Source organism: Dryobates pubescens, chromosome 11 (assembly GCF_014839835.1).
Source record: "Dryobates pubescens isolate bDryPub1 chromosome 11, bDryPub1.pri, whole genome shotgun sequence".
Taxonomy (NCBI): Eukaryota; Metazoa; Chordata; class Aves; order Piciformes; family Picidae; genus Dryobates; species Dryobates pubescens.
The window spans coordinates 35973823-36001498 of NC_071622.1; the positions used below are offsets into that span (position 1 = coordinate 35973823).

At 47.5% G+C, this 27676-nt stretch overlaps 1 protein-coding gene across 1 annotated transcript in view; it reads left to right on the forward strand.

Annotated features, from left to right (window-relative positions):
- Window positions 1-23234, forward strand: part of DPYD (dihydropyrimidine dehydrogenase) — a 602387-nt gene extending 579153 nt beyond the window's left edge. The window contains exons 22-23 of the mRNA XM_054165155.1: window positions 18559-18699; window positions 23009-23234. Of these exons, the coding sequence (XP_054021130.1) occupies window positions 18559-18699; window positions 23009-23179 (312 nt within the window). The 3' untranslated portion in view covers window positions 23180-23234. The remainder of the gene's footprint in view (window positions 1-18558; window positions 18700-23008) is intronic.
- The last annotated feature ends 4442 nt before the right edge of the window (window positions 23235-27676 follow it).

A 27676-nucleotide genomic window follows, 5' to 3' on the forward strand; every position in this document is an offset into this window, starting at 1 on the left:
GGCAATTTGTGACAGGACAAGAGGGCATGGCCTGAAGGTATGCCAGGGGAGGGTTAGTTTGGATGTTAGGAAGCACTTCCTCATGGAAAGAGGAAGTAGATACTGGGATGGACTGCCCAGGGAGGTGGTGGAGTCGCCCTCCCTGGAGGTGCTTAAGGAAAGATTGGATGTGGCACTTAGTGACATGGTCTGGTTGGTGTGGTGGTGGTGGGTCACAGACTGGACTTGATGATCTCAGACGTTATTTTCCAGCCTCAACAATTCTGTGATTCTGTGAAAATAACACAGAATCCCCAAGCAAGTTGTGCAGCCTACCAACACATGCAGCATGCCATGCAAACTGCTGTAACTGCAAAACCAGCCAAGGAGATATTTTTAAGTCCCCTTCCTGTCTGAGTTAAATAGTTAACCATTTCTGTATCTCTATCAGATTTTTGGACTTGTTTGTTTGGTTTTTGTTTGTTTGGGGCTTTTTGTTTGTTTTGTTGGTTTGGTTTGGTTTATGTCACCCTGTAGAAAACCAGTCCCCTCCTTTTGTCCTCACCTTCCCTTCTTTATATACACAAAAAGCTCCAAAGAACAGCAAGTTTAAGAGGGACAGGGATCTGCTGGAGAGGGTCCATCGGAGGGCCATGAGGATGATTAGGGGACTGGAGCCCTGCCCTGTGAGGAGAGGCTGAGGGACCTGGGGCTGTTTAGTCTGGAAAAGAGAAGACTGAGAGGGGATTCAATAAATGTTTATCAATATCTGAGAGCTGGGGGTCAGGAGGGAGGGGACAGGCTCTGCTCACTTGCTCCCTGAGATAGGACAAGGAGCAATGGGTGTAAGCTGCAGCACAGGAGATTCCACCTCAACATGAGAAGGAACTTCTTTACTGTGAGAGTCACAGAGCACTGGAACAGGCTGCCCAGAGAGGTTGTGGAGTCTGCTTCTCTGGAGACTTTCAAGGCCTGTCTGGATGCGTTCCTCAGTGACCTCACCTAGGTTGTATGGTCCTGCTCTGGCAGGGGTGTTGGACTTGATGATCTCCTTGAGTCCCTTCCAAGCCCTGACATCCTGTGATCCTGTGAACCTACTCTTGTTATTTATTTATTTATTTCCCCCCTGGTATGATGGGCATTTTCAAAGCCTGCTTGACCTCAGAGGTTTTATGGCTCTCTTCTCTTTGAAGGCAGAGTATTGATGTAGGGGAAAAGAGAGAGAAGAAGTAACAGCCAATAACTGCATGCTCAATTAGATAGCTTGATTCTGAAAAGGGCAGAAATCAAACAAAAAAACCCCAAACTGATGCCATCCTAAAAGCAAATCAACTGAATGAGTGGAAAAGTTTAGCAAGTGGAAAAAACAGACCTAAAGAGTTGGGGGGAAAAAAAGCCAAACAAAACAAAACAACAAAAGTAACACATAAATAAAAAGTGGAGGTCAATAATTTATCAAGTCTAACTCCAAGTACGAAATCAAAAGAGAACCAAGTAGTAGGAGGCAGACTAAAGAGAAGCCAAGAGGCCCTACCACAGGGAAGAGGGAGATGAATTCCCCCAACCCAAAAATCTTTAGTTTATAAAGACATTGAATGCTTTTGTATGGTGCCTGTGAGGAGCTTCTCAGACAGAGAAATTCAGTGAGCATCTTTCTCACACCTTTGACTGAAGAAGAATTAAGCCATTAGAAGAAGGTAGCAACCCCCAAGCTGATTCTTGACAGTCTTTCAGTCTGATCCTCTCTTTAGAAAGGAAATGTTTCAGCCACAATGAGGAAAACAGCAGTGAGGGATACACACTGAGAAATGCTTGGGTTTTGCCTGAAGTAGGGAACAAAACACTACAAAGGAAAGCTTTAATAAAGTTTATTATGAATAGATCCATCTATTCTAGTGTGGAGAAAGTCATAGAATCGACCAGGGTGGAAAGGACCTCAGAGATCATCAAGTCCAACCTTTACCTAATACCTGACACCTCCTGACAACCAAACCATGGCTCCAAGTGCCACATCCAATCCTTTTATGAACACCTCCAGGGACAGTGACTCCACCACCTCCCTGGGCAGCACATTCCAATGGCAAATTACTCTTTCTGGGAAGAACTTTCTCCTCACCTCGAGCCTAAACTTCCCCTGGCACAGCTTGAGACTGTGTCCTCTTGTTCTGGTGCTGGTTGCCTGGGAGAAGAGACCAACCCCCACCTGGCTACAACCTCCCTTCAGGTAGTTGTAGACAGCAATAAGGTCTCCCCTGAGCCTCCTCTTCTCCAGGCTAAACAACCCCAGCTCCCTCAGCCTCTCCTTGTAGGACTTGTGCTCGAGACCTCTCCCCAGCCTGGTTGCCCTTCTTTGGACACATTCAAGTGTCTCAATGTCCTTCTTAAATTGAGGAGCCCAGAACTTGACTGTCAGGAAGATTCAGAACATTCATTAGGGAAGCTGAGTGAAGCTTCATGGGGGGTGGGGGGTGGAAGTGACTTATCTGGTGCCTTTCCTCATCAGGAATTCTTCACAGAGAGAGGCAGAGGCTTGGACTTGGGTGATTTATTTATAATTGTCCAAGAAATTTTCACACTTAGAGTTACAAGTCCCAGCCCATCTCTCTAAGCACTTCTGTCTTGACTGACCCTCTAGAGAGAGGAGAGAATCCATTCTGTTAGCTCAGACCAGGGTAGCAGGGCATGGGGATGGTCAGCTCCTGTAGCTGGTCCCAGCCTAACTCCAGTTCTCTGGAGCAGGGAGAAGAGAATCCATTCTGTTAGTTCAGACCAGGGTAGCAGGGCATGGGGATGGTCAGCTCCTGTAGCTGGTCCCAGCCATGGTTTAGTTGATTGGGTAGTGTTGGATGATAGGTTGGACACGATGATCTCGAAGGTCTCTTCCAACCTGGTCTATTCTATTCTATTCTATTCTATTCTATTCTATTCTAGTCTAGTCTAGTCTAGTCTAGTCTAGTCTAGTCTATTCTAACTCTAGTTCTCTGGAGCAGGGAGGAGAGAATCCGTAGTTAGCTCAGACCAGGGTAGCAGGGCATGGGGATGGTCAGCTCCTGTAGCTGTTCCCAGCCTAACTCCAGTTCTCTGGAGCAGGGAGCAGAGAATCCATTCTGTTAGCTCAGACCAGGGTAGCAGGGCATGGGGATGGTGAGCCTCTGTAGCTGGTCCCAGCCTAACTCCAGTTCTCTGGAGCAGGGAGGAGGTGCACTTGAAAGCTGAATGGACCTGAGGGGTAGCTGTCCTTGAAAGTGCTGTCACCTCTGCTTTGGCTGCTGGTGTTTTTGGAAGGCTGCTGCAAATTACCTGATGGCTGCCCAGAACTCCCTGATCTGTTTAATCAGCTCTAGGGTTGTGATATGTAAATTCCAATGTTTGTTTAAATTCCACATGCTGAGAAGAAGCCCACTCCCACCACCCCCCTTTTATTTTTTAATAGGTTTAAAGCCCCTCTGTGATCATCCAAAACCTAATTGAATTTTTGGATGGCTTTTCCCAGGGCTTTTCTCTTTATTTTCTCTACTTTAAAATATTAATTGACACTGCTTGCTTTGATATGCAGCAGAGCTGTTTCTTCTCTTCTCACCTGTCTGCAGCATCAGACATAGCTATTTTCTTTTCAGTTGCATTTTCATACAGCTCCCACACGTGTATTTGTCTACCTCAGATCACCTCCTTGTTAACTTCTTTCCTTCTACATCTCTGTGGTTGTTTTTGTTTGGTTGTTTGTTTTTTTTCCCCCCTAATAATTCTCCTTTCAGGCTCTAGACCAAAATATTTGGTCTGCTTGTTGAATTTCTTCCTTTGTGTTTTGTTTCACTCCACAAACCTTGCTGTAGAGATTGCCCTCTGGTAGTCGAAACACTCTGCTCTGTTTACCATTTTAGCTAGGGTGTGATGGCTTGTTCCACCTGTTGGAAAAACATCCACAGAGCTCTTCAAGCTTAAATTCCTTCTGTTTGAACTATTTTTCACCCTGGTGTGTACAGGTATGTTTGCATGGCCTTTGGCACACAGATGTATGCAAGACTCTCTTGTGCTGATGCTGCAAGCACCCAGCACTTTGGGAGGCCACACTTATTCCAGTGTTGTGCTTAGTCCATAAAACCCTCTGGAGAGGTGAGGTGTATTGATCTAGGCACAGCATTGTTATACCCTAAGTATGTGCTATTTGGATCCTTCCTGGCATGTATCTGGGGAGGTCAACATGAGTAGTTTTTAGCTTGTTCTTGCCTGCCTGGGAAAAAAGTTTGTATTGTGATCTACATCATAAACATGGAGCTGGTGCCTATTTCAAGTCCCATAACCTATGGGACTCTGAGTCTGCTTCTCCCAAGTATTTGCTCTATCATGAATCACAGCAATAATCTCACCTGCAGTAGCCCATAATGTTCCTTCCTCTGTCACAGGACCTCACAGGATATTCTCATTGCCTGTGACAGTTCAAGTAAATGGAGGAGAAATGCTAGAGCCCAAACCTCCTTTTTCCTTCTTTGCTGTCACTGTAGGATTGCCTCAAGTGGGAACAGAAGAGAGAGTGGAACAGAACAGAGAATAGGATAGGATAGGATAGGATAGGATAGGATAGGATAGGATAGGATAGGATGGAATGGAATGGAATGGAATAGAATAGAATAGAATAGAATAGAATAGAATAGAATAGAATAGAATAGAATAGAATAGAATAGAATAGAATAGAATAGAATAGAACAGACTTTTTCAATTGGAAAGGACCTCCAATGATCATCTAATCCAACTGCTTGACCAGTTCAGGGCTGACCAGAAGTCAGATCATGTTACTAAGGACATTGTCCAAATGCCTGTTAAACGCTGACAGGGTTGGGTCATCAGCCACCTCTCTAGGAAGCCTGTTCCAGTGTTTGACCACCTTCTTGGTAAAGAAATGACTCCTAATGTCCAGCAAACCTCCCATAGAGCAGATTTGAGCCATTCCTATACAACCTGACACTGGAATACCTGGAAGAAGAGGTCAGCACCTCCCTCTCCACTTTCTCTCCTCAGGAAGCTGTAGAGAGTGATGAGGTTGCCTCTCAGCCTCCTTTTCTGTAAAGCAGACAAATCCAGACCCATTAGTTGCTCCTCACACAACATTCCTTACATCCCTTTCACCAGCTTTGTATTCCTCCTCTGGAGTACTCTGTTGAAGTACCCAAACATCCTTCTGGAATGGTGGGGCCTAGAACTGCACACAGGGCTGAAGGTTATGCACACCACTGCTGCATGCTCATGCTGGCATCACTCTGTCCTAGGTGCATAACCCAGGACTTGTTAAGTTTTATCTCATTAATCATTGCCCAATTCTCTGGTCTGTCTATAAAATACCTATGAAGGTCCTTTAGTTTTCTTTAGTGTACCTTCAGCTAAAATCTTCCTTGACTCAACAGTCTTCTGATTCAACTCTGAAACACACACAAGCATTATATCTAAACCAGAAAATGAAGACACTTTGCTCTGTTAATATGCTGCCCTGTCTGGGCATTGATCTGAGGGGCTGCAGCCTGTCCAGAGAAGGGCAGTGAGGCTGGAGAAGGGCCTGGAGCAGCTGGGCTGTGAGGAGGGGCTGAGGGAGCTGGGGGTGCTCAGGCTGGAGAAGAGGAGGCTGAGGGGAGACCTCATGGCTCTACCGCTCCCTTAAGGGAGGTTGGAACAAGGAGGGAGCAGCCTCTGCTCTTTGGTAGCAAGAGACAGCGCCAGAGGAAATGGTTCCAAGCTACCCCAGGGGGGGTTCAGGCTGGATGCTAGGAAATATTTCTTCCCAGAGAGGGTTCTCAGACATTGGAATGGTCTGCCCAGGGCAGTGCTGGAGTCACCCTGGAGGTGTTTAAGCATCCTGTGGAGCTGGTGCTTAGGGACATGGTTTAGTGCTGACCCTGCAGTGCTGGGTAGAGGGTTGGACTGGATGAGCTTGGAGGTCTCTTCCAACCAGATGTTTTCTGTGATTCTGTATTCCATCTCTTTTCTTTTCTGTTTGTTTACTACTTAATTTCAGAACTCTCTTGTGTCAGAGGTCTGTGTCATAGGCCTGTCTGAATCACAGACAGTACCAGCTGGGTTTTGGTTTGCATTTATTTATTGCATCTTGGTCTTCATAAAGAACTGTGGCACATTCACAAAGCATCATTTTCATTGCAGAAGCCACACTGAATTCTGTGCTCAAGCTTTGTGTGAGTTATTTTGTACGTTCCTCTTTAGCTGGTACTGCAACTGCTTCACTGCAACGAGGTTTAGAGGTCCCTAAACCCCACAGCACATTTAATAACCTTTCTTTGCCCTTGGCAAAGCAGCTGTGATCTTGGAATGTAAAGTTAGTTTTAACGAGGTTACAGATTTTTCTTAGCCACTTTACTGTAAATAGACCTTGGTCAGGTGCCCTCAGATCCTGGTGGCTTTATTTAGGGATTTTATTTTAGTTTTTAATACATTATTTATTTGTTTGTTTTCCCTAACATTTCTTCTTTGCATCTGTCTCTCTCTCTCGCTGGCAGTGCCTCACCTTGTTCCCAGACAAGAACAGGTGGAAGGCAGGCATGGTGGGTTATCACCCTGCTGGAAATAAGCACTGGTACAGAGAGTCACTGGCTTTCTCTGCAACATTTCATCCCTTTGCTGTGCTCTTTCTGTGGCCTAGTGAGGACACCTCTGCACTGCCCCTTCTTGCTTCACAGCCTCTTGAATCCTGAGAACTACCCAAACATCCCATAAATAGTAGGTAACCTCTACAGTACTTCAGATGGAGCACACAGATTGGCTGTATAAATGTCAGGTGCTTTGTTAGGAGTTTTTATATTACCTGATGGAGAAGAGGCTGTGGCATTTGTGCCATGGTCAGTGGTCCTTTGGAGACCTGAAGACTGGAGTTTGAGGCTTGTCTTTAGGACAGGCTGCCATCCCCAACTGGCAAACCTCTGTTGGTAAGCTGAAGGTTACCCAGCTTTCCTTAGCTGCTACTCTGACCTTCCAGTGCACAAAGTTCTTACTCAGTGAGCCTTACTCCTGCTGTGACATAACAAACACCTTATGGTAACTCAAAAGCTGTGCTAAGACGACAAGCAGGTCTGTTCCCTTTGAGCTTGCTATGTGAGATGCAGGACCTGCATTGTGTAGAGGCCTGTGATCACAGAATCACAGAGTCACAGAATGTTAGGGGCTGGAAGGGACCTCAGAAGATCATCCAGCCCAACCCCACTGCCAGAGCAGCATCACCTAGAGCAGATCACACAGGAACACATCCAGGTGGGTTTTGAATGTCCCCAGAGAGGGAGATTCCACAGCCCCCCCAGGCAGCCTGTCCAGTGTTCCGTCACCCTCACAGGGAAAAAACTTACCCTCATGTTTCCATGGAACTTCCTATGCCTCAGCTTCCACCACTGCCCCTTGTGCTGTCATTGGGCATCACCCAGCAGAGCCTGGCTCCATCCTCTTGCCACTCACCCTGCACATCTTGATCAACATGAACGAAGTCACCTCTTAGTCGTCTCCTCTCTGAGCTACGGAGCCCTCAGCTTCCTCAGTCTCTCCTCATAAGGAAGATGTTCCACTCCCTTCATCATCTTTGTACCTCTGCACCAGACTCTTTGAAGCAGTTCCCTAAGGTCTTTCCTGAACTGAGGGCCCCAGAACTGGACACAATACTCCAGATGCAACCTGACTGGGGCAAGTGACGTTGATTATGTCGAGAGCACAGTGTGGCCTGCATGAAGGTGGACACAGCAGGGCTGCAGGGAGGAAGACCCAGGCCACTAGATACATTTATAAATATAGATTTACTAATATGATGGATAAAGGAAAGTCAGTCACCATAAGATGTTTACTACAGTAACATTCAAAATGCAGCTATGTTAATAAAAAATGCCATTGTTAAACCAGCATCCTGCTGAACAGATCTGCTGCTTCAGTATACTCCACATCTGCCTAGCTTAGTTACAAAATGAATTGTTGTGGGGTTTTTTGTCTGTGCTCATTAGTAACATAACCTAATGGATTCTGCTTTGATTCTCTCCATGGCAACTAAACCTCCCTGCCAGTTCCACTCACAGGACTAAATTCCTCTTCCAGTTTGTTCAGTGCAGTTGTGTTGAGAAGAGTAGGACAGCAACAGCAGCAATCAAAAGGAGCACCCTAGGTCCCTGAGACTGCAAAGGTGTAACATAGGACAAAATTAGGACAGCTTTATTGATGACCTTGATGAAGACACAGAGTGTGTCAGCAGTAACTGTGCAGATGGCACCAAGTTAGGTGGAGAGTTGATCTGCACCAGGAGAGGGAGGCTCTGCAGAGGGACTTGGATAGGTTGGATCCGTGGCCAACATTAACAGGAGGAGCTTCAACAAGGCCAAGTGCCAGGTCTTGCATTTGGCTCACAACAACCCCAAGCAATGCTGCAGGCTTGGGGCAGTGTGGCTGGAAAGCTGCTGGCAGAAAGGGACCTGGGGGTGCTAATGGACAAGCAGCTGAAGAGGAGCCAGCAGTGTGCCCAGGTGGCCAAGAAAGCCAAAGGCATCCTGGCTGGGATCAGAAATGCTGAGTCCAGCAGGAGCAGGGAGGGGATTGTCCCCTGGGACTCAGCTCTGGTGAGGCCACACCTCGAGTGCTGTGTCTAGTTTTGGGCACCTCAATCCAAGATAGATGTGGAGGTGCTGGAGCCAGTGCAGAGGAGGGCAAGGAAGCTGGGGAAGGGCCTGGAGAATAAATCTGATGAAGAGCAACTGGAGGAGAGGGGGATGGTTGGTTTGAAAAAGAGGAGGCTGAGAGGAGACCTCATGGCTCTCTACAGCTACCTGAAAGGAGGTTGTGGAGAGGTTGGTGCTGGTCTCTTCTCACAGGCAGTTAAAGATAGAACTTCCAGGGGTCTGTGCTTTTTGTTTCTAATTGCTGCTGGTAATGCAGAAGCCAGAAAGAACATGGCTTGACTTTCAGAACCTGGCTTCTGTGTGCAGGTCTGGCAGTTGGCAAAAACACCCAGCAACAACCCTCCCACTGTACTGCAAAGAGTGCACATTTGATCTGCAGGCCACTGAGATATACCTAGAGTGGAATCCCATAGTGCCATTTGAGACAGCTGCTTTTTGGAGTGGAACTGCACTTTAAAGTGGGAGAGACGATTGTTTCGTGCTGCACTGTTTATTTTATTCCAAGCATTTATGATTTGATGGCAACAAGAAGCTTGGTGGTAGCTTGAGAGGCTGTAAAGAAGTGCACCTGCAAAACATCTCTTAAGTGCTGCTGGGTGTTTTTTTCAGTCAGTAAAGTCTTGAAACTTTGCAGACAAATACAGATGCAGGGGTTCGGTGGGGTTTGTGTGTTGGTTTGTTGGTTGGTTGGTTTGCTTGAGAGAAATAAGATATTAAAAGACACAACACCCAGGAGTGTAACTGAGCACTAGATCATTGACACAGTGTTTAGAAAGCACTCTCAGGCCTCTAAAATGCCTCCATCCTCCATAGTTGGGATTCTAAGTCCCCCAAAGTGTACTTTGTGAGCTGTGAGATGTGAGACGTGGTTACAAATGAACAAACCAGCATGCCATATGCATTGGCTTTGTCTTGCCATTTGTATGTCTGTAGCTGGAAGAATTTAGGATTTAGGAGAGGCATATCCTGCCTCTCCAACCTGATCTCCTTCTATGATCAGGTGATTGCCTGGTGGATGTGGGGGGGCCTGTGGATGTGGTCTACCTGGACTTTAGCAAGGCATTTGATGCCATCCCCCACAGCAAACTCCTGGCCAAGCTGTCAGCCCCTGGCTTGGACAGCAGAACTCTGTGCTGGGTTAGGAACTGGCTGGAGGCTGAGCCCAGAGAGTGGTGGTGAATGGTGCCACATCCAGCTGGCGGCCAGTCACCAGTGGCATCCCCCAGGGACCAGTGCTGGGCCCCATCCTCTTTAATATCTTGATTGATGATCTGGATGAGGGCATTGAGTCAGTCATCAGCAAATTTGCAGATGACACCAAGTAGGGAGCAGATGTTGATCAGTTAGAGGGTAGAAAGGCTCTGCAGAGGGACCTCGACCGACTGGACAGATGGGCAGAGTCCAATGGGATGGCATTCAACAAGTCCAAGTGCCGGGTGCTGCACTTTGGCCACGGCAACCCCATGCAGAGCTACAGGATGAGGTCAGAGTGGCTGGAGAGCTGCCAAACAGAGAGGGACCTGGGGGTGCTGATTGACAGCCACCTAAACATGAGCCAGCAGTGTGCCCAGGTGGCCAAGAAGACCAATGGCATCCTGGCCTGCATTAGGAATACTGTGGCCAGCAGGAGCAAGGAAATCATTGTGCCCCTGTACTCTGCATTGGTTAGGCCACACCTTGAGTCCTGTGTCCAGTTCTGGGCCCCTCAGTTTAAGAAGGACACTGAGACACTTGAATGTGTCCAGAGAAGGGCAATGAGGCTGGGGAGAGGCCTTGAGCACAGCCCTGTGAGGAGAGGCTGAGGGAGCTGGAATTGTTTAGCCTGGAGAAGAGGAGGCTCAGGGAACACCTCATTGCTCTCTACAACTACCTGAAAGGTGGTTGTAGCCAGGAAGGGGTTGGTCTCTTCTCCCAGGCAACCAGCACCAGAACAAGAGGACACAGCCTCATGCTGTGCCAGGGGAAGTTTAGGCTGGAGGTGAGGAGAAAGTTCTTCACTCAGCGAGTCGTTTGTCATTGGAATGTGCTGCCCAGGGAGGTGGTGGAGTCACCGTCACTGGAGGTGTTCAAGAGGGGATTGGATGTGGCACTTGGTGCCATGGTTTAGTCATGAGGTCTGTGGTGACAGGTTGGACTCGATGATCCTTGAGGTCCCTTCCAACTTTAGTGATACCGTGAAATCTTTTTTGCTCATCTTCTAGAACAGCAACCACAGTATCACAGAATCACCAAGGTTGGAAGAGACCTCAAAGATCATCGAGTCCAACCTGTCACCACAGACCTCATGACTAGACCATGGCTATCTAATGCCAATCCTAAACCTTGCACCATCTCCCTCCTATCCCCCAGCTGCTTCTCTGGAAGGCCACCTCACTCCTTCCCCATTTAAATAAGCCTTTTCTAACTTCCAGCCTTACATATTTTCCTGGCAGGATTATAACCCTGTGTTCTTGTGCTAGCATTGTAATTTAACTTCGGCAGGTCTTCCCTCTCCCTGCCGTATGTATGAAGAGACATCATTTTCCTGCTCCACCTTCATCTTGCTAGTCTAAACATGTTGTGAGGCTCTTTTTGTCTTCTTTCAACCCCATGATTATGTGAGCAGCCCACCTCTGCAGCCTTCTGGAGCTTCGTGGGTTTTGTTAGCATTCAACCAATATTTCCCCCCTGAGAGAATGGTTAATTAGTTATGCCTGAATCTGTTACACTGAAAAGCCTTCACCATGAGAAATCTCCCCATGTTGGGGCTTCTACAATGTGAGCAAGCAGTGGGAAACTATTGCATTGTAAGTGGTGCAGGGCTTACAGAATTCTATCAAGTTCTGCAGTACTTGCAGGTGACATCTGCGTTTGTGACAGACAGTGGAATGGTTGGGGGCTAGAGACACTGAAGAGAGGCTTACAGGATGGATGGTATTGCTGTGAGCAATAGATGATACACAGACACATCTGGTTTGAAACCCACAGCAGGTGTGATACAAACAACCCTGCATCAGATCTGAAGGGAGCTGGAGCTGAATTAAAGAATCACAGGATGATCACAAGATGTTAGGGGTTGGAAGGGACCTCTGGAGATCTTCCAGTCCAACTCCCCTGCCACAGAATCCAGCACAGGTCACACAGGAACACATCCAGACAGGGATGGAAAGGCTCCAGAGAAGGAGACTCCACAACCTCTCTGGGCAGCCTGCTCCAGTACTCTATGACCCTCACAGTGAAGAAGTTCTTCCTCATGTTGAGGTGGAACCTCCTGTGCTGCAGTTTATATCCATTGCCCCTTGTGTACTATCACAGGGTGCATGTGAGCAGAGCCTGTCCCCTTCCTCCTGACCCCCAGCCCTCAGATATTGATAGACATTGATCAGATTGCTTCTCAGCCTTCTCCTCTCCAGACTAAACAGCCCCAGGGCTCTCAGCCTCTCCTCATCAGGCAGTGCTCCAGTCCCTTCATCATCCTTGTAGCCCTCCCTTGGACTCTCACCAGCAGATCCCTGTCCCTCTTGAACTGGGGAGCCCAGAACTGGATGCAATATTGCAGGTGGGGCCTGACCATGGCAGAATAGAGGGGAAGGAGAACTTCCCTGGATCTGCTGGACACACTCCCCTGAATGCACCCCAGGATCCCATTGGCATTCTTGGCCACAAGAACATGTTGGCTGCAGAATTACAAGGACTGTAGCAACCTGAAAACTGCTGAACATTCCCTGTAAATCCATGAACTTGCTGAGCAGGACATGGAAGTTCACACAGAGTCATGCCAGCAGTGCTGAAGAGCTGTAGTTACTGTAGCTGACAAGGGGAGGAGCAGTAACAGGGTGTGTGTTCAAGTCTAGTTCTTTGCCATGCTGAAGCAAAAGATATTAGCTGAAGCCCTTTCATAGTAGTTTAGTGACCTTTTAGAGTGGCTTGAGCAAACAGATTTGACATTGAATTTGCAGTGAATTTTGGGCCTGCACAGTCAGCTGGCTCAGCTCTGCTGCTGAGCGCTGCCTCGCTAAGCTGTGATAACTTGCTCACTCACACTCATCTGTCCATACTCCTCTGCTGCCTTTACAGTATCACAGTATCACTAAGGTTGGAAGAGAGCTCAAAGATCATCGAGTCCAACCTGTCACCACAGACCTCATGACTAGACATGGCACCAAGTGCCACATCCAATGCCCTCTTGAACACCTCCAGGAATGGTGACTCCACCACCTCCCTGGGCAGCACATTCCAATGACAAATTACTCGCTCCGTGAAGAACTTTCTCCTCACCACCTGGCGCAGCTTGAGACTGTGTCCTCTTGTTCTGGTGCTGGTTGCCTGGGAGAAGAGACCAACCCCTTCCTGGCTACAACCACCTTTCAGGTAGCTGTAGAGAGCAAGGAGGTTACCCCTGAGCCTCCTCTTCTCCAGGCTAAACAATCCCAGCTCCCTCAGCCTCTCCTCACAGGGCTTGTGCTCGAGGCCTCTCCCCAGCCTCGTTGCCCTTCTCTGGACTCGTTCCAGCAACTCAACATCTTTCCTAAACTCAGGGGCCCAGAACTGGACACAGGACTCAAGGTGTGGCCTAACCAATGCAGAGTACAGGGGCACAATGACTTCCCTGCTCCTGCTGGCCTAATACAGACCAGGAAGCCATTGGTCTTCTTGGCCACCTGGGCACACTGCTGGCTCATGTTTAGGTGGCTGTCAATCAGCACCCCTAGGTCCCTCTCTGTTTGGCAGCTCTCCAGCTACTCTGACCCCAGCCTGTCGGTCGAGGTCCCTCTGCAGAGCCCTTCAACCCTCTAACCAATCAACATCTGCTCCTAACTTGGTGTCATCTGCAAATTTGCTGATGACTGTCTCAATCCTCTCATCCAGATCATCAATGAAGATGCAGCATGCCCTAGCTGGTTTGTGCTGGAAGAGCATTAATGCTCTCTACACGCTGCTGAGAAGAACTGAAAGGCAGTGACGAAGTGTCACCAAGGTGTTTCAAATGTCAGCAGCTTGGGAGTTTGGAAGAGAGAAAACATTTGAGCGTTTTTGGAACAAGAGCACAGTACAATTATTGCCCTAACCTTCCTCCTGGGTTTAGGATGTGTTTGCATTTCTTACCTCAGCAGTCATTAAGAGCAGCTTTGTAGATCACACAGAATCACAGAAACATTCAGGTTGGAACAGACCCTCAGGATCACCAAGTCCAACCCAGAACCCTACACTACCAGGGTCACCCCTAAACCATATCCACAAGCACCACATCCAAAACACCGTTAACTACATCCAAAACACTGTTAACCACATCCAGGCTGGGGATTCCACCACCTCCCTGGGCAGCACATTCCAATGCCTGACCTTTCCTACTGTCCAGTCTAAACCTACACAGTGGCAGCTTGAGGCTGTTCCCTCTTGTTCTACCGCTGTGAGAAGTGACCAGCACCAACCTCTCCATAACCTCCTTTCAGGTATTTGTACAGAGTAAGGTAGTTGTAGAGAGATCCTACCACTGCACCCAGTGAACAAAGAAATTTGTCTCATTGCATAAAGATACTATTGTATTACAGTGAGGGTGACAGAGTAGCCTGCCCAGAGAAGCTGTTGAATCTCCTTCTCTGGACACATTCAAAACCCACCTGGATGCATTCCTGTGCAGACTACCCTGGGTGATGCTGCTCTAGCAGGGGGGTTGGATTGGATGATCTCTGGAGTTCCCTTCCACCCTCTAATGTTCTGTGATTATTCCAAGGAAGTGCTAAAGGCCAGGTAAGCCTCAAAGTTAAATGTCACTGAAATGAAAGAGAGTCACTCATTCAGGAAGGAGAATCACAGAATCATAGAATCACAGAACCACAGAATCATAGAACCAGAGAACCACAGAATCACAGAATCATAGAACCAGAGAACCACAGAATCATAGAACCAGAGAACCACAGAATCACAGAGCCACAGAATCATAGAATCACAGAACCACAGAATCACAGAATCATAGAACCACAGAACCACAGAATCATAGAACCAGAGAACCACAGAATCACAGAGCCACAGAATCATAGAATCACAGAACCACAGAATCACAGAATCATAGAACCAGAGAACCACAGAATAACAGAACCACAGAATCATAGAACCACAGAACCACAGAATCATAGAACCAGAGAACCACAGAATCACAGAGCCACAGAATCATAGAATCACAGAACCACAGAATCACACAATTGTAGAATCATAGAACCACAGAATCACAGAACCACAGAATCACACAATCACAGAACCACACAATCACAGAACCTCAGAATATTAGAATCACACAATCACACAACCACAAAACCACAGAATCACAGAACCACAGAACCACAGAATCACAGAACCACAGAACCTCAGAATCACAGAACCACAGAACCTCAGAATCACAGAACGACAGAATCATAGAACCACAGAACCTCAGAATCATAGAATCACAGAACCACAGAATCACAGAACCACAGAATCATAGAACCACAGAATCCCAGAACCACAGAATAACACAATCACAGAACCACACAATCACAGAACCTCAGAATATTAGAATCACACAATCACACAACCACAGAACCACAGAATCACAGAATGCTCTGGGCTGGAAGGGACCTCCAAAGGACATCCGGTTCTACCTTCCGACAGTCAGCTGGGACATCCCCAAGTAGCTCAGGCTGCCCAGGGCCAGAAGAGTTGTTGCAAGTTTTCATCAGACTCAGGAAGAGGAAGCTGGACTTACTTCTGCATTTAGTCCATGTATCAGAGCTTGCCTTTAGAGCCAGCACTGATAAAGCCATATTACCCTGTTGGTGTGATGTGCTGTAGGGATAATTAGGGATGCTGAGTTTGTTTGGAAAGTCTGGAATAAGATAGGCAATGAAAATTCAAGTTACTGTGATCTGGTTCTTCTGCAATGAGAACTGAAAACTATAATATACAGAGAGCATTGTCTGTGATCAGAAATTACCCAGGTGAAATATCTCATGCTGCTACACCATTAAAATGGTTACTGATCATTTCAGGATAATCTTTCACTTGATAGGAATGAGGTCAGTATTGCTCCCTCAGACAGAATACAGACAGAAATCTTATCATGTTCCTTGGCAATGCCAGATCAAAGGTAAACACTTTGAAGCTCATCATTCTGGGCAGACTTGTCTGTGTCTCGTATTTGGCTTGATCTTGACTTGGATCAAATTTCATAATGAAAACCGTAATGGCTTCTTGGTTTATTACAGTAGGATGACTTTGAAGCCAGTACTGCTCACCTGTCACTCAGTGAGGTCTCTCTGATGCTCAACAGTTATACCCCTTTTTAAAAGCCAAATCTCCTGTTGCATCCCATAACTGTCATTTACAGAGCCCAACTTCTGTCCTGACAGTGTCGGCTCTTGCACATCAAATTGAGCTTGTTTCACAACCCTGTGAACTGTGGAAGAAGTGTGCTTGGCAAGCTTACAAATACAGTGCCACAGAGGGAATCTTTGAAAATGCAGTCGTGTTCATCCTCTGTGATATCCTTCCACAAGTTAAACTAATTTAACTGAGGGGCCAAATGACCTGGGGCTTGTCCCTTCCTCTACCACTGACTCAGGGAAGCTGAACTGCCTCTGCACTGTGCAGTTTCCCTTCACAGAATCACAGAATCAGCCAGGCTAGAAATGGCCTTCAAGATCATCAAGTCCAACCTATCACCCAACACCATCTAATCAACTAAACCATGGCACCAAGTGCCTCATCCAGGCTTCTTTTAAACATCTCCAATGATGGTGACTCCACCACCTCCCCAGGCAGCACATTCCAATGGCCAATCTCTCTTTCTGTGAAGAATTTCTTCCTCACATCCAGCCTAAACCTCCCCTGGCACAGCTTGAGACTGTGTCCTCTCCTTCTGTCACTGTTGCCTGGGAGAAGAGACCAACCCCCACCTGACTACAACCTGCTTTCAGGGAGCTGCAGAGATCAATATTGTCTCCCCTGAGCCTCCTCTTCTCCAGGCTAAACACCCCCAGCTCCTTCAGCCTCTCCTCACAGGACTTGTGCTCCAGACCCCTCACCAGCTTTGTTGCCCTTAAATGTACAGTAGAAATGGTTTGCATCAGGCAGGCCCCAAACAAGTTCTTTCTGAAGGTGTTTCTTCCCCTTGTGGTCTGTACCCATGTGCTGTCCTGCCATATTCCTTCACTTTTGCAGCACAGATGTGGAAGTTCAGTGCCAGAAATTCCTCCCTGGGGAGTGAACTGAATCAATACTCAGGAGATGAGACCCACAACTTAGCTCTGCACAATATCTGCAATAAACTGATGATGCTGCCATTTGTGCATTTTACTAAAGAGAGAACAGCAGTTACTGCTCTGCCACTTGATTTGATCCTGCCCCTTTCTCTTCTCGCTGAGAGTGCTTAAATCTCAGCTAATAAGAAGTACCCAAGGATGATCTGATTGATTGTAGCAATCTTCTTGATGAAGACACAGAGTGTGTCAGCAGTAACTGTGCAGATGGCACCAAGTTAGGTGGAGAGTTGATCTGCACCAGGACAGGGAGGCTCTGCAGAGGGACTTGGATGGGTTGGATCCGTAGCCAGCGTTAACAGGAGGTGCTTCAACAAGGCTAAGTGCCAGGTCCTGCACTTGGCTCACAACAACCCCAAGCAATGCTGCAGGCTTGGGGCAGTATGGTAGGAAAGCTGCTGACCTGGGGGTGCTAATGGACAAGCAGCTGAAGAGGAGCCAGCAGTGTGCCCAGGTGGCCAAGAAAGCCAAAGGCATCCTGGCTGGGATCAGAAATGCTGAGTCCAGCAGGAGCAGGGAGGGGATTGTCCCCTGGGACTCAGCTCTGGTGAGGCTACACCTCGAGTGCTGTGTCCAGTTTTGGGCACTTCAATCCAAGAGAGATGTGGAGGTGCTGGAGCCAGTGCAGAGGACGGCAAGGAAGCTGTGAAGGGCCTGGAGAATAAATCTGATGAAGAGCAACTGAAGGAGCTGGGGATGGTTAGTGTGAAAAAGAGGAGGCTGAGAGGAGACCTCATGGCTCTCTACAGCTACCTGAAAGGAGGTTGTGGAGAGGTTGGTGCTGGTCTCTTCTCATAGGTAGTTACTGATAGAACAAGAGGGAATGGCTTCCAGCTGCAGCAGGGCAGCTTCAGACTGGACAGCAGGAATATTTTTTTCCCATCAAGAGTGGTCAGGCTTTGGAATGTGCTGCCCAAGGAGATGGTGGAATCCCCAAGCCTGGATGTGTTTAAAGGTGTTTTGGATGTGGTGCTTGTGGATATGAGTTAGGGGTGACCCTTGTAGAGTAGGGTTCTGGGTTGGACTTGGTGATTCTGAGGGTCTTTTCCAATGTGAATGTTTCTGTGACTGTGATATCACTCCTGGTATGTGCTCCATTTTGCTTCTTGAAGTTTCACATCACAATTCCAGAGTCTGAGGGTGGCAAGACTCTGGAAGGGATTGTCCAGAGAGATCATGGATACCTCCTTCCTGGAGATGTTCAAGGACAGTTTGGATGGTGCCTGGAGTAATCTGGGCTAGTTGTGAGGATCCCCTGCCCACAGCAGGGAGGTTGGGTTGGATGATCTCTAAGGTCTCTTCCAGCCTAAGCCATTCTGAGATTCTATGATAATGGCAAAACAAAAGCACATTCAAATTGGAGTGCTACTTGTGTCACTTGTTTGTAGAGTGTGTTTGTGTACAAATAGGTACTTCTAGTGCAGCCCACATTCAGAACATACCTGAAGGGAGCAGACTTTGTATTTTACAGGAAATCTGAAGGTCAGAAACTTGGAAGTTTATAAGGAAAATGCTGAACACCATCACAGTGCATGGCCAAATCTTCCATATTAAAGTAGTAGAGAGTGCCCCTGTGCAGCTGTAGAAACTATTTGAGTATCTTCTAAATGAGTCCTAAACTTTGTTTGTGGGGTTTTTGTTTTGGGTTTTTTTTCCCCTAGGATGTAATTGGAAAAGCACTGCAGTATATTGGAACATATGGTGAGCTCTGCAACACGGAGCAAGTTGTGGCTCTGATTGATGAGGAAATGTGCATCAACTGTGGCAAATGTTACATGACCTGTAATGATTCCGGCTACCAGGTAAGAGCACAGCTGTAATTAGCAGGAAGACACGATGAGTTATCTTTCTGCTGGTGGGAAGAAAGGATTCACCTTCTGTTAACAAGCAGGTGGTAAAAACAGATGTCTAAAATATTGGATTTGAACCCCAGCATGCTCTCAGGCTGTGCTGTGCAAGGCCTGCCTGCGCTGTTTGCCTGCTGCTGAGAACACTGCCCAGCAGGGCTTCTTCTGGAGGGCTATGCAAACTCTACTGCATTGGCCTGGCTCACTCTAGATCACTCTGCCAGGCTCTCCCTGACTCCAAGTGGGAACTGGGATTAAATGTAAGAGGAAGAAAATGAGGGAGAGGCAAGTCATGTAGTGATAAATGGAGGGGTTTTGTTGGTTTCCAAGTACACGAGGGAGAAAGGAAGACTGCACCTCTCCCCACCACTGGGATGTGGGCAGACAAGAGATGGTCTTACTGCCAAATGCTTTTTAAGAAGCCTACTCCTCGTTCCATCAGTGGAACACAACCTGAATCAATTCTGTTTTCAGGCAGGTAGCGTTCTGTTTCGATCTTGATTGAGGTACAAATCCTTTCCCCAGCGTAGCTGCCAGGCCCTAGAGCAGCAAGTTGACAATTGCAGAGCCCATTGTGCCCAGAGGGCAGCACCATTTTGAACTGGGGCTTCTCTTTGCAGGAAAGCCATACTCTGCTTTCTGTAGAGTATGGTAGGGTTGCGTGGTAACAGAAGTTGTATGAGGCAGCAGCAGAAGCTGAGATGTGTTAGCCTCTCTCTCTGTGTGCCATTCCTTGCTATGTCCCCTGGAGCTGGTGGACCAGCCAGCAGGAAAAAGGGCAGCACAGGAGGGCTCTTTTTCTGTCAGAAAACCAGCATAAGGCCCAGCACAACCTCCACAAAAATCCAGTATGCAGTCAGCAATAATTTCTCCACGAGAGTTCGAGAATAGCTTGTCGGAAATGGAATACTTGAACTGAGCACTAAATATGCTCTCAACAGCACAACCTTTTGTTTATCCTTAATTCAGTCTGATCAATAGCTGGTCTGGTAAATTTAACTACATGCAGCCAAAGAAAGAAGACCTCTCATTTAAAATTAAGTCCTGCAATTAAAAACAAGTGTGTCAGAGGAAAGGTGGATAGGGGGTCTTTCTTTACTCCACTGAGATGAGAAAATTAATGCTGCATTTATACCAGATTAGATTACCACAGTAGCCTTCTTAAATACTCACAAATCAAAGCTCTCTTTGTGCCCAAGCTGAACTAAAACTTGGATATTCAGGGCACTTAGTAGCTCTCTTTAGTTGCTACAGCAACTTCTGTGCTTTCTTAGTAGTGAAACTCCCAGCGCTGCAAATCTGTCTCTGGAGCTGACCTGCAGCACCATCTTAATACCTCCCCACCTCCTCCCTGGCTCCCCAGCTCGCTGGCATTGGTTAGGGAGATTTGCAGGTTTGTGTCTGCAGAGAGGCAAGAGTTCAGCTTTCAGGCCAGATTTTTCCTTAATAAAAACTCCTAAAACTACTTTCTAGGCTGGCTTCTCAGATACTGAATGTTTTGTTGCTGTGTGATGCTTTTGGTTTTGCTTTTAAGTGCCAATTCCATTACACCAGGAGCTTGTTTCGTTGAGACTGCACTTGTTATTCCACATGCAACTACACTTATCACCCTAATGGGTAATGAGGACTCACTGCATCGGGAAACATGAGGAGGAAGGCAAGCTCTGCCTGCCCAAAGCTCGGATATCCCTTTCAAAGCTTTGCAGAGGAAAATAATCATACCAGGCACAGTGTGCTGTGTTTTTCTCCATTGTTTGTTAAACTGCACTGTTTGGCTGTGCTGAAAGGGAAAGTCAGCAGAAGGCATTGTGGCAAGGGTTGTGCTGAAGCCATGCAGACAGGGGCTGGTGTCTCCTCTGAACCAATATCCCTGGCAAATTACTGTTTTGTGATACACTTCCTTCACACAAAACTCCTCTGGGAGTTTAAACATTGTGGGCCAAGATCCTCCTTTGTAACCAGCCCTAAACTTCTGCTGAGGTACAATTTGGCCCCTGTACCTAACTTTAAAGCGTTGGGAGGAGGGGGGAAGTGTTGGTGTGGTGGGTTGAAATTACCCCCAGAATAAAACTGCCAGACCAGCTCAGCTGGAAAGCAAATGAAGCTCTATTTACAAGCAGACTAAAATCTAGGCATATGAAATGCAATGATTATGTACAAAATAGACAATATTTACAGGTATTTACTAGTTATAAACAACACATGAACCCCCCTGGACAAAACCAGGGGGTCACCAACAGCTTCCCCCTCTCTGCTCCCTTTACACACACACACACACACACACACACACACACACACACACAGCCCTGCCTTGTACAAGGGAAAAGGGAGAGAAAAACAGAGAGTAGCTTGTTAGTACTTAGCTTCAACAAGAATGCAGCCAAGCTCAGCAACAGCCAAGCAAAAGCTACCAGCTGGTATCTGCTAGAGCAAAGAAACCAAGAAAGAGCAAGAGTTTGCTTACACAACTAACTTTATGTTAGTAATCAGACCAATGGGATTATTTAGACCTCATCATTGTTTTCCCTTTTACATCCAATGGTAATTTATTTACATTCTACCACTTTCTACTCTATCTGTGTGTGGTGGGTTGAAAGGAAAGGCCCAGCTTTCCCTCCCCCACTAAGAAGAAGTAAGGGGGGAAAAAACCACGACTAACCCAGCCGGTATAGCGAAGGGGAGGCTGTATTTACAAAAGCAATGCTCAACAGGGAATTTATGTACACAAATATATAGAATTTACAATATATACAGAAATATACAGCAAAGAAACACAATCAGAAACCAGACCCCCAACAGAGGGGGCTTTCCCCTGTGCCCCCTTCACCCCCCTACCTCCCTTCTTCCCCAAAGAGGGTAGAGAAGAGAAAAAAGGGAGTTAGCAAGGCAGACAGAGGCCTAGGTACAGTGGGGTTAGTATCTCTTATCTGTTATTTGGCCAGAAGCCCAGAAGCAGTCCAGCTAGAAGGGAGAGCAAAGGAAGGAAACTAAACAAAAGTTCCAGCCGCTCTGGGTCTTACAGTCTCACCTCCCCCTTACGATCTCACTCCCCCATAATTCACCAATGAAATTCATTTAGAATACAGAGTATTTATAAACATTTAGCCAGAGTGCCCCTTCCTTAAAGGCACAGCCTCAAACGGTCACACTGTGGAAGTTTTTCCTAGGCACCAGCCTAAACCAGCCACAGTTGGTTTTCCCCTCTGCCAGTTAAACCAGTCGTGGTATCTGCAGCAAAGAACCGCAGCAAGACGTCCCCAGGTGCTGCAGGGCAGGGAACACAGGGACTGAAAGGGGAGCAACATTGACCTTTTCCTTGGGTGTCACTGTAATAAAGATGTATATTTTCATATATTTTATAATTAATATTTCCTTGGCAGTGGAGCCTTCAAACAGCAACATAACTTATTTACAAGGTGTGTTCACAGGTTCAGTTATTTGGTTCTGGGGTTTACACTGCACGTACAGAGACAGTTCAGTGATTCAAGCACAGATCTAACGTTTCCTACACAGCAATTCAAACTGGACATACGGGTGCTGGGATCTGTGGGTTTCCCACAAAGGGGGATTCCCTGGCAGATTGGCCAGGGACTCAGGACTTGCTCCTCTGCCTGGTATCTTCCCAGATGCTGTGGCTACAATTCGAGCAGTCCTTGGCTCAGAGAGGGCTAAGTTCTGTTTTCTGTTGCTGGGCTGTAGCCTCTTCTGGGATTCTATTCCCTTGGAGCTTTCACCCTTTCTGCCTTGGTCCAGGTGCAAGGCCGGGGTGAAGTTGTTGGTCTGCTAGAGCAGGTTCTCCAGCTGCCACTTGGACAGCATTTGGCTCTTGTCTCTTTGTGGCAAGCAGGCCCACAGCTGCTGCTCTGGCAGCATTCAGCTCTTGTCACTGCCTGGGGGAGAACAAGGCAAGTTGCCTGACTTCTCAGCTGGTTTCAATACATTCCCAAGACAATTAATGCCCTTTGGTAACACAGAACCCTGATCACTGGACGTATAGGATGGGGCATATCCAAACATGGCCAGGGGCACACACATAGAGTTCACAGCTGTGTTACAAAGTTAATCACATGTAGTACATGTTTGTCTGGAGCCCAGGAAGTGTCCAGGTTTGCACGTTCAGGGGTGCTTACAAGGTTAAACACACGTGCCAGACCCCAGGAACTGTCCAGGCTGGCGCACCTGCAGGTGCTCAGCCATTGCCTGGGCACGTTTGGGGGGTTGAGCCTTCAGGACAGACACCAATGCTATTGCTTCCCGTTGGCAGGCTATCCAGTTCGATGGCGAGACGCACCTGCCGGTGGTTACGGACAGCTGCACAGGCTGCACCCTGTGCCTCAGCGTCTGCCCCATCATCGACTGCATCCGCATGGTGTCCCGCACCACACCCTACGAGCCAAGGCGCGGGCTGCCCCTCGCCCTCCGTCCCGCCAGCTGAGTCCGTCCCCGACGGCCCACAGCAGCCGCACGCCGCTTCCATGCCACTGATTGGCTTTCTAATTAGTCCTCAATAATCTGCTCATCGGAAAAATGCGATGTTGATAGCCGTGACCTGAGCGCTGAGCTTTCACAGGACCACAGAACAGTAGACGCTGGAAGGGAGCTCCAGAGATCGTCGAGTCCAAGCCCCCCGACAAAGCACCATCACCCAGGGTGGTCCACACAGGAATGCAGCCAGGCAGGTTTTGAATGTGCCCAGAGAAAGAGACTCCACAACCCCTCTGGCAGCCTGCTCCATTGCTCTGTCGTCATCACTGTAAAGAAGTTTCTCCTCATGTTGAGGTGAAGTCTTCTATGTTCAAGTCTGTATCCATTGGTCCTTGGCTTATTACTGCGCACCACCCAAAAGAGCTTGGCCCCCTCCACTTGGCACCCACCCCTGAGATATTCATAGTACCATAGAATCAGTCAGAGTTGGAAGGGACCACAAGGATCATCTAGTTCCAACCCCCCTGCCATGGGCAGGGACACCCCACACTAGATCAGGCTGGCCAGAGCCTCATCCAACCTGGTCTTAAACACCTCCAGGGATGGTGCCCCAACCACCTTTGATATTGATAGACACTCTATTGATAGACATTGATCAGATCCCCTCTCAGCCTTCTCTTCTCCAGACTAAACAGCCCCAGGGCTCTCAGTCTCTCTTCAGAGGGGAGATGCTCAACTCCCCTAATCATCCTTGTGGCTCTCCCTTGGACTCTCTCCAGCAGGTCTCTGTCTCCCATGAACTGGGGAGCCCCAAACTGGACACAGGATTGCAGGTGTGGTGAAGTTTTGACAGGGCAGCGAGGTAGCAATTAGTGAGTCATGGCTATTTGAAGTGCAACTTTTTCTCCCTCCAATTCCTGCTGTAGTTTCAGAACTTTCTCTACAGACTCATTAATCTGGCTGCATTTTTTTGGCTGTAAATATAATTTAAAAAGTGGTTTTAATGAACTAGAAGCTAACTCTTTGGTTGTTGGGGTTTTTTTTTTCCAGGGGAGGCATTTTGTAATTAAACATTACATTTAGTTTTAAAAAGAGATTCTTAGGAGATGTAATTAACTACATAGCATTCAGACAAAGCAATATAGCTTCTATTTTTTTGTGTGGGGAGGAAAAAAAAAAAAAAAAGCTAAAATGAAATGAAAAGGAGTTTAAAATAGGATTTAGGAAGCAGATTAATCGCTTTCAACTACTACAGCATATGGCAGTGTATTTTTATAATCCTTTCTAATTCTTTCTCACAGTAGTCACTTTACAGAATAAATTTGCTATGCACTGGCACATGCTGGACTCTTCAGATTTGTGGGTCATGTGGGTAGGCTGATGGTTGCTTTTCCTCCCTCAGTGACCACTCATCTCACAGAATCACAGAACACATCTGGTTGGAAGAGCCCTCCAAAGTCATCCAGCCCAACCCTCCACCCAGCACTGCAGGGTCAACACTAAACCGTGTCCCTAAGCACCAGCTCCACAGCTGCTGAGACACCTCTAGGGATGGTGACTCCAGCATTGCCCTGGGCAGACCATTCCAAGGTCTGAGAACCCTCTCTGGGGAGAAATATTTTCTAGCATCCATCCTGAACCTCCCTTGCTGCAGCTTGGAACCATTTCCTCTGCTCCTGTCTCTTGCCACCAAGGAGCAGAGGCTGTCCCCTTCTCGCTCCAACCTCCCTCCAGGGAGCTGTAGAGAGCAATGAGGTCTCCGCTCAGCCTCCTTTTCTCCAGCCTGAACACCCCCAGTTCCTTCAGCCCCTCCTCATAGCCCAGCTGCTCCAGGCCCTTCTCCAGCCTCCTTGCCCTTCTCTGGACTCTCTTCAGCCCCTCATTGTCCATTGTGGAGTGGGAGCCCAGAGCTGAACACAGCACTTGAGGTGTGGTGTCCCCAGTGCTGAGCACAGGGGGATGATCACCTCCTGTCCCTGCTGCCCACCCTGTTTCTAACCCAAGCCAGGATGCCATTGGCTTTCTTAGCCACCTGGGCACTGCTGGCTCATATTTAATCATCTGTCAACCAGAACCCTGTCCCAGTTTGAGGCAGATCCTCCCTTGCCTCCCCCCAGGTCCCTCTGTGAGTTGCAGCTTTCCAAGTCTCTACGAGTAAAACCATCTTATTATGAAGTCCAGCTTGCATTTCAGGAATCTGAGATGTGACAACATTTTGCTTCCCTTGCAAGCTCATCATCTAAACAACTTTTTAATTGTGCCAATTAATGTTGCAGGATGTGCACGTTACAGGTCAGAGATCTGATTAGGTGCAAATGGAATGCATGCCCTGCAGACCGTGTTTGCCAAACACAGACGCTAAGGGCAAGCTGGCAAGATGATTTCCCTCCGTGCCCATCCTTCATACTTGTTGGTTCTGTGTGGTTATGATAGTTTTGCCAGCAAAAAGGAAGGGAGATTTGTCTGCCTTGCTAAACAATACCTGTTTTAATCAGGTTTTTCATTCACAGAGGGAACCTTCCAATCGCAGAGGGAGCTTTCCCATATGAACGCATTGCTGTCTGCTCGAGGATATAAAGCCTTTAGTTTTCATAGTAATAACAACTGATCTATCTTTAATTTCTTATCCCCTATGTTATCAGCCAAAGCTTTGATTAAAAAATATACCCTGACTTCTGCTTCTTGATTTGTGAGGCGAGTGCTGGATTAGAAATAAACAACGCTGGAAGCAACCTGAGTTTGTCTGTGGGTGTGTGCTTCATTGACTCCACAGATTTTTCCTGTAGAGGCTCATCAGGTGGTGTCTCCTGATCACTAAGATTCACTCCAGGGATCCTAAATGAGTTAATTCATGTGTACATTATACCATTAATTGCCTACAGTGCAGCATGTAGCGTGATCATTGCTCCTCTCTGGCACCGCTTTGCCTGGCGGTTGCCTTCCTTTTGCGTTCCTTCCCCAGGTGCAGAGAGTCATGTGCACCCTGTGTCCCTCTAAGGTTCTGAAGTGTCATTTCATTTAGCATCCTTGCTCCACCAACATTGTTTGGCTGACACTTTGGCCTCGCTTTGGTGGGTTGAAATTACCCCTAACTAACAGGCAGAAAACTACCCCCCAAATGAAACTGCCGGCCCAGCTCAGTTTGGGATGGAAGCAAATGAAGCTCTGCTTACAAGCCAGCTAAAATCTAGACATATGAAATGCCATGAATCTGTACAAAATGGACAATGGATGTACAAGGTGAAGATATTTACAATCTATAAACAGCACAGAAACTCCTCAGAACCCCCGGGGTGGATCCAGGGAACCATTCACCTCCAGGAAACCACTCACCTCCTCCCCTGCTCCCTCCCTCCTTCCTGTTGCCTCACACAGCAGCCAAAACAGAGATCCCCTGGCATGGCCAAGGGAGGGAGAGAGAGAGAGAAGTTGCAAGCAGAAGCAACAGAACTAAAGAGAACTGTTTGTGTCTCTGCTCTGTATCCCCATTAGCAATCCAATGAATTCTATAGACCTTAGCATTCTTTTACATCCAATGGTAATTTATTTTACTTCTAGTCTTTGCAGTCAGGGACTAGGCTAAAGTTCCCCCTTTGAACTATGACACTTGCTTGATTAGATTCCTTGGCAGGTTCAAGCCCAGGATCTCCACTAACAGCTTTCTCTTCATACTTTGTTGGGTTTTTGTTGTGGGGTTTTCACACTCAGATGAAAACAGGAACAGATACTGCTTAGGAAAGATTTGCATGGAACTTGTTTAAAGCTCTTGGTCTTCTGGTAGTTCCTTATTTAATGTGAGCTATAGAGGACTCCTGGGAAGAACAAGCTATTTTGTGAACCTTAGGGCAGAGTCTGGAGAGTCTCTGCAGGTTGCCCAGGGTGGTGCTTGAGGCTCCTTCCCTGGAGATATTCAGGGTGAGGCTCAGTGAGGCCCTGGGCAACCTGATCTAGTTGGGGATGTCCCTGCTGACTGTGGGGAGGTCAGACTGGATGACCTTTGGAGGTCCCTTCTGGCCCAGACCATTCTATGATTCTATTCTGATTCAGTGTACCTGTTCCAAGGAGCTGGCAGAAAAAAACCCCATCAGAATCAGTGTCTGCAGGTAACATTTTATGTTCTCACTTAGCAGACACAAGGAAAAGTAGCTGTCCTCTCCCAAGCTGCCACCAGCTGCTTCATATTTTGCACCATACCCACCATGAACCCTGAGGGTTAAAAGCAAGGCAGTGTGTCACCTTGTGACTGAAATGGGCAGGTTCTCCAGGTCTTCTGGTGCTGTGCATCATCACACCTGGTTCAAAGGTGTCACACCTGGCATTGTGGCTTCCTTTCAATGCAGGGCTATGCCAGGACACCTCATTTAAGTAGCTAAGCACACGTACCTCATAAATGTAGCAGCAAAATTGTTGCAACCACTGTTCTGAGGGCAGCTGCTGGACATGTGCAGAGTGCAGGATTCCTTAGCTGACCGATTCCTTAGCTACTTAGAGGCAATCACATTCCATG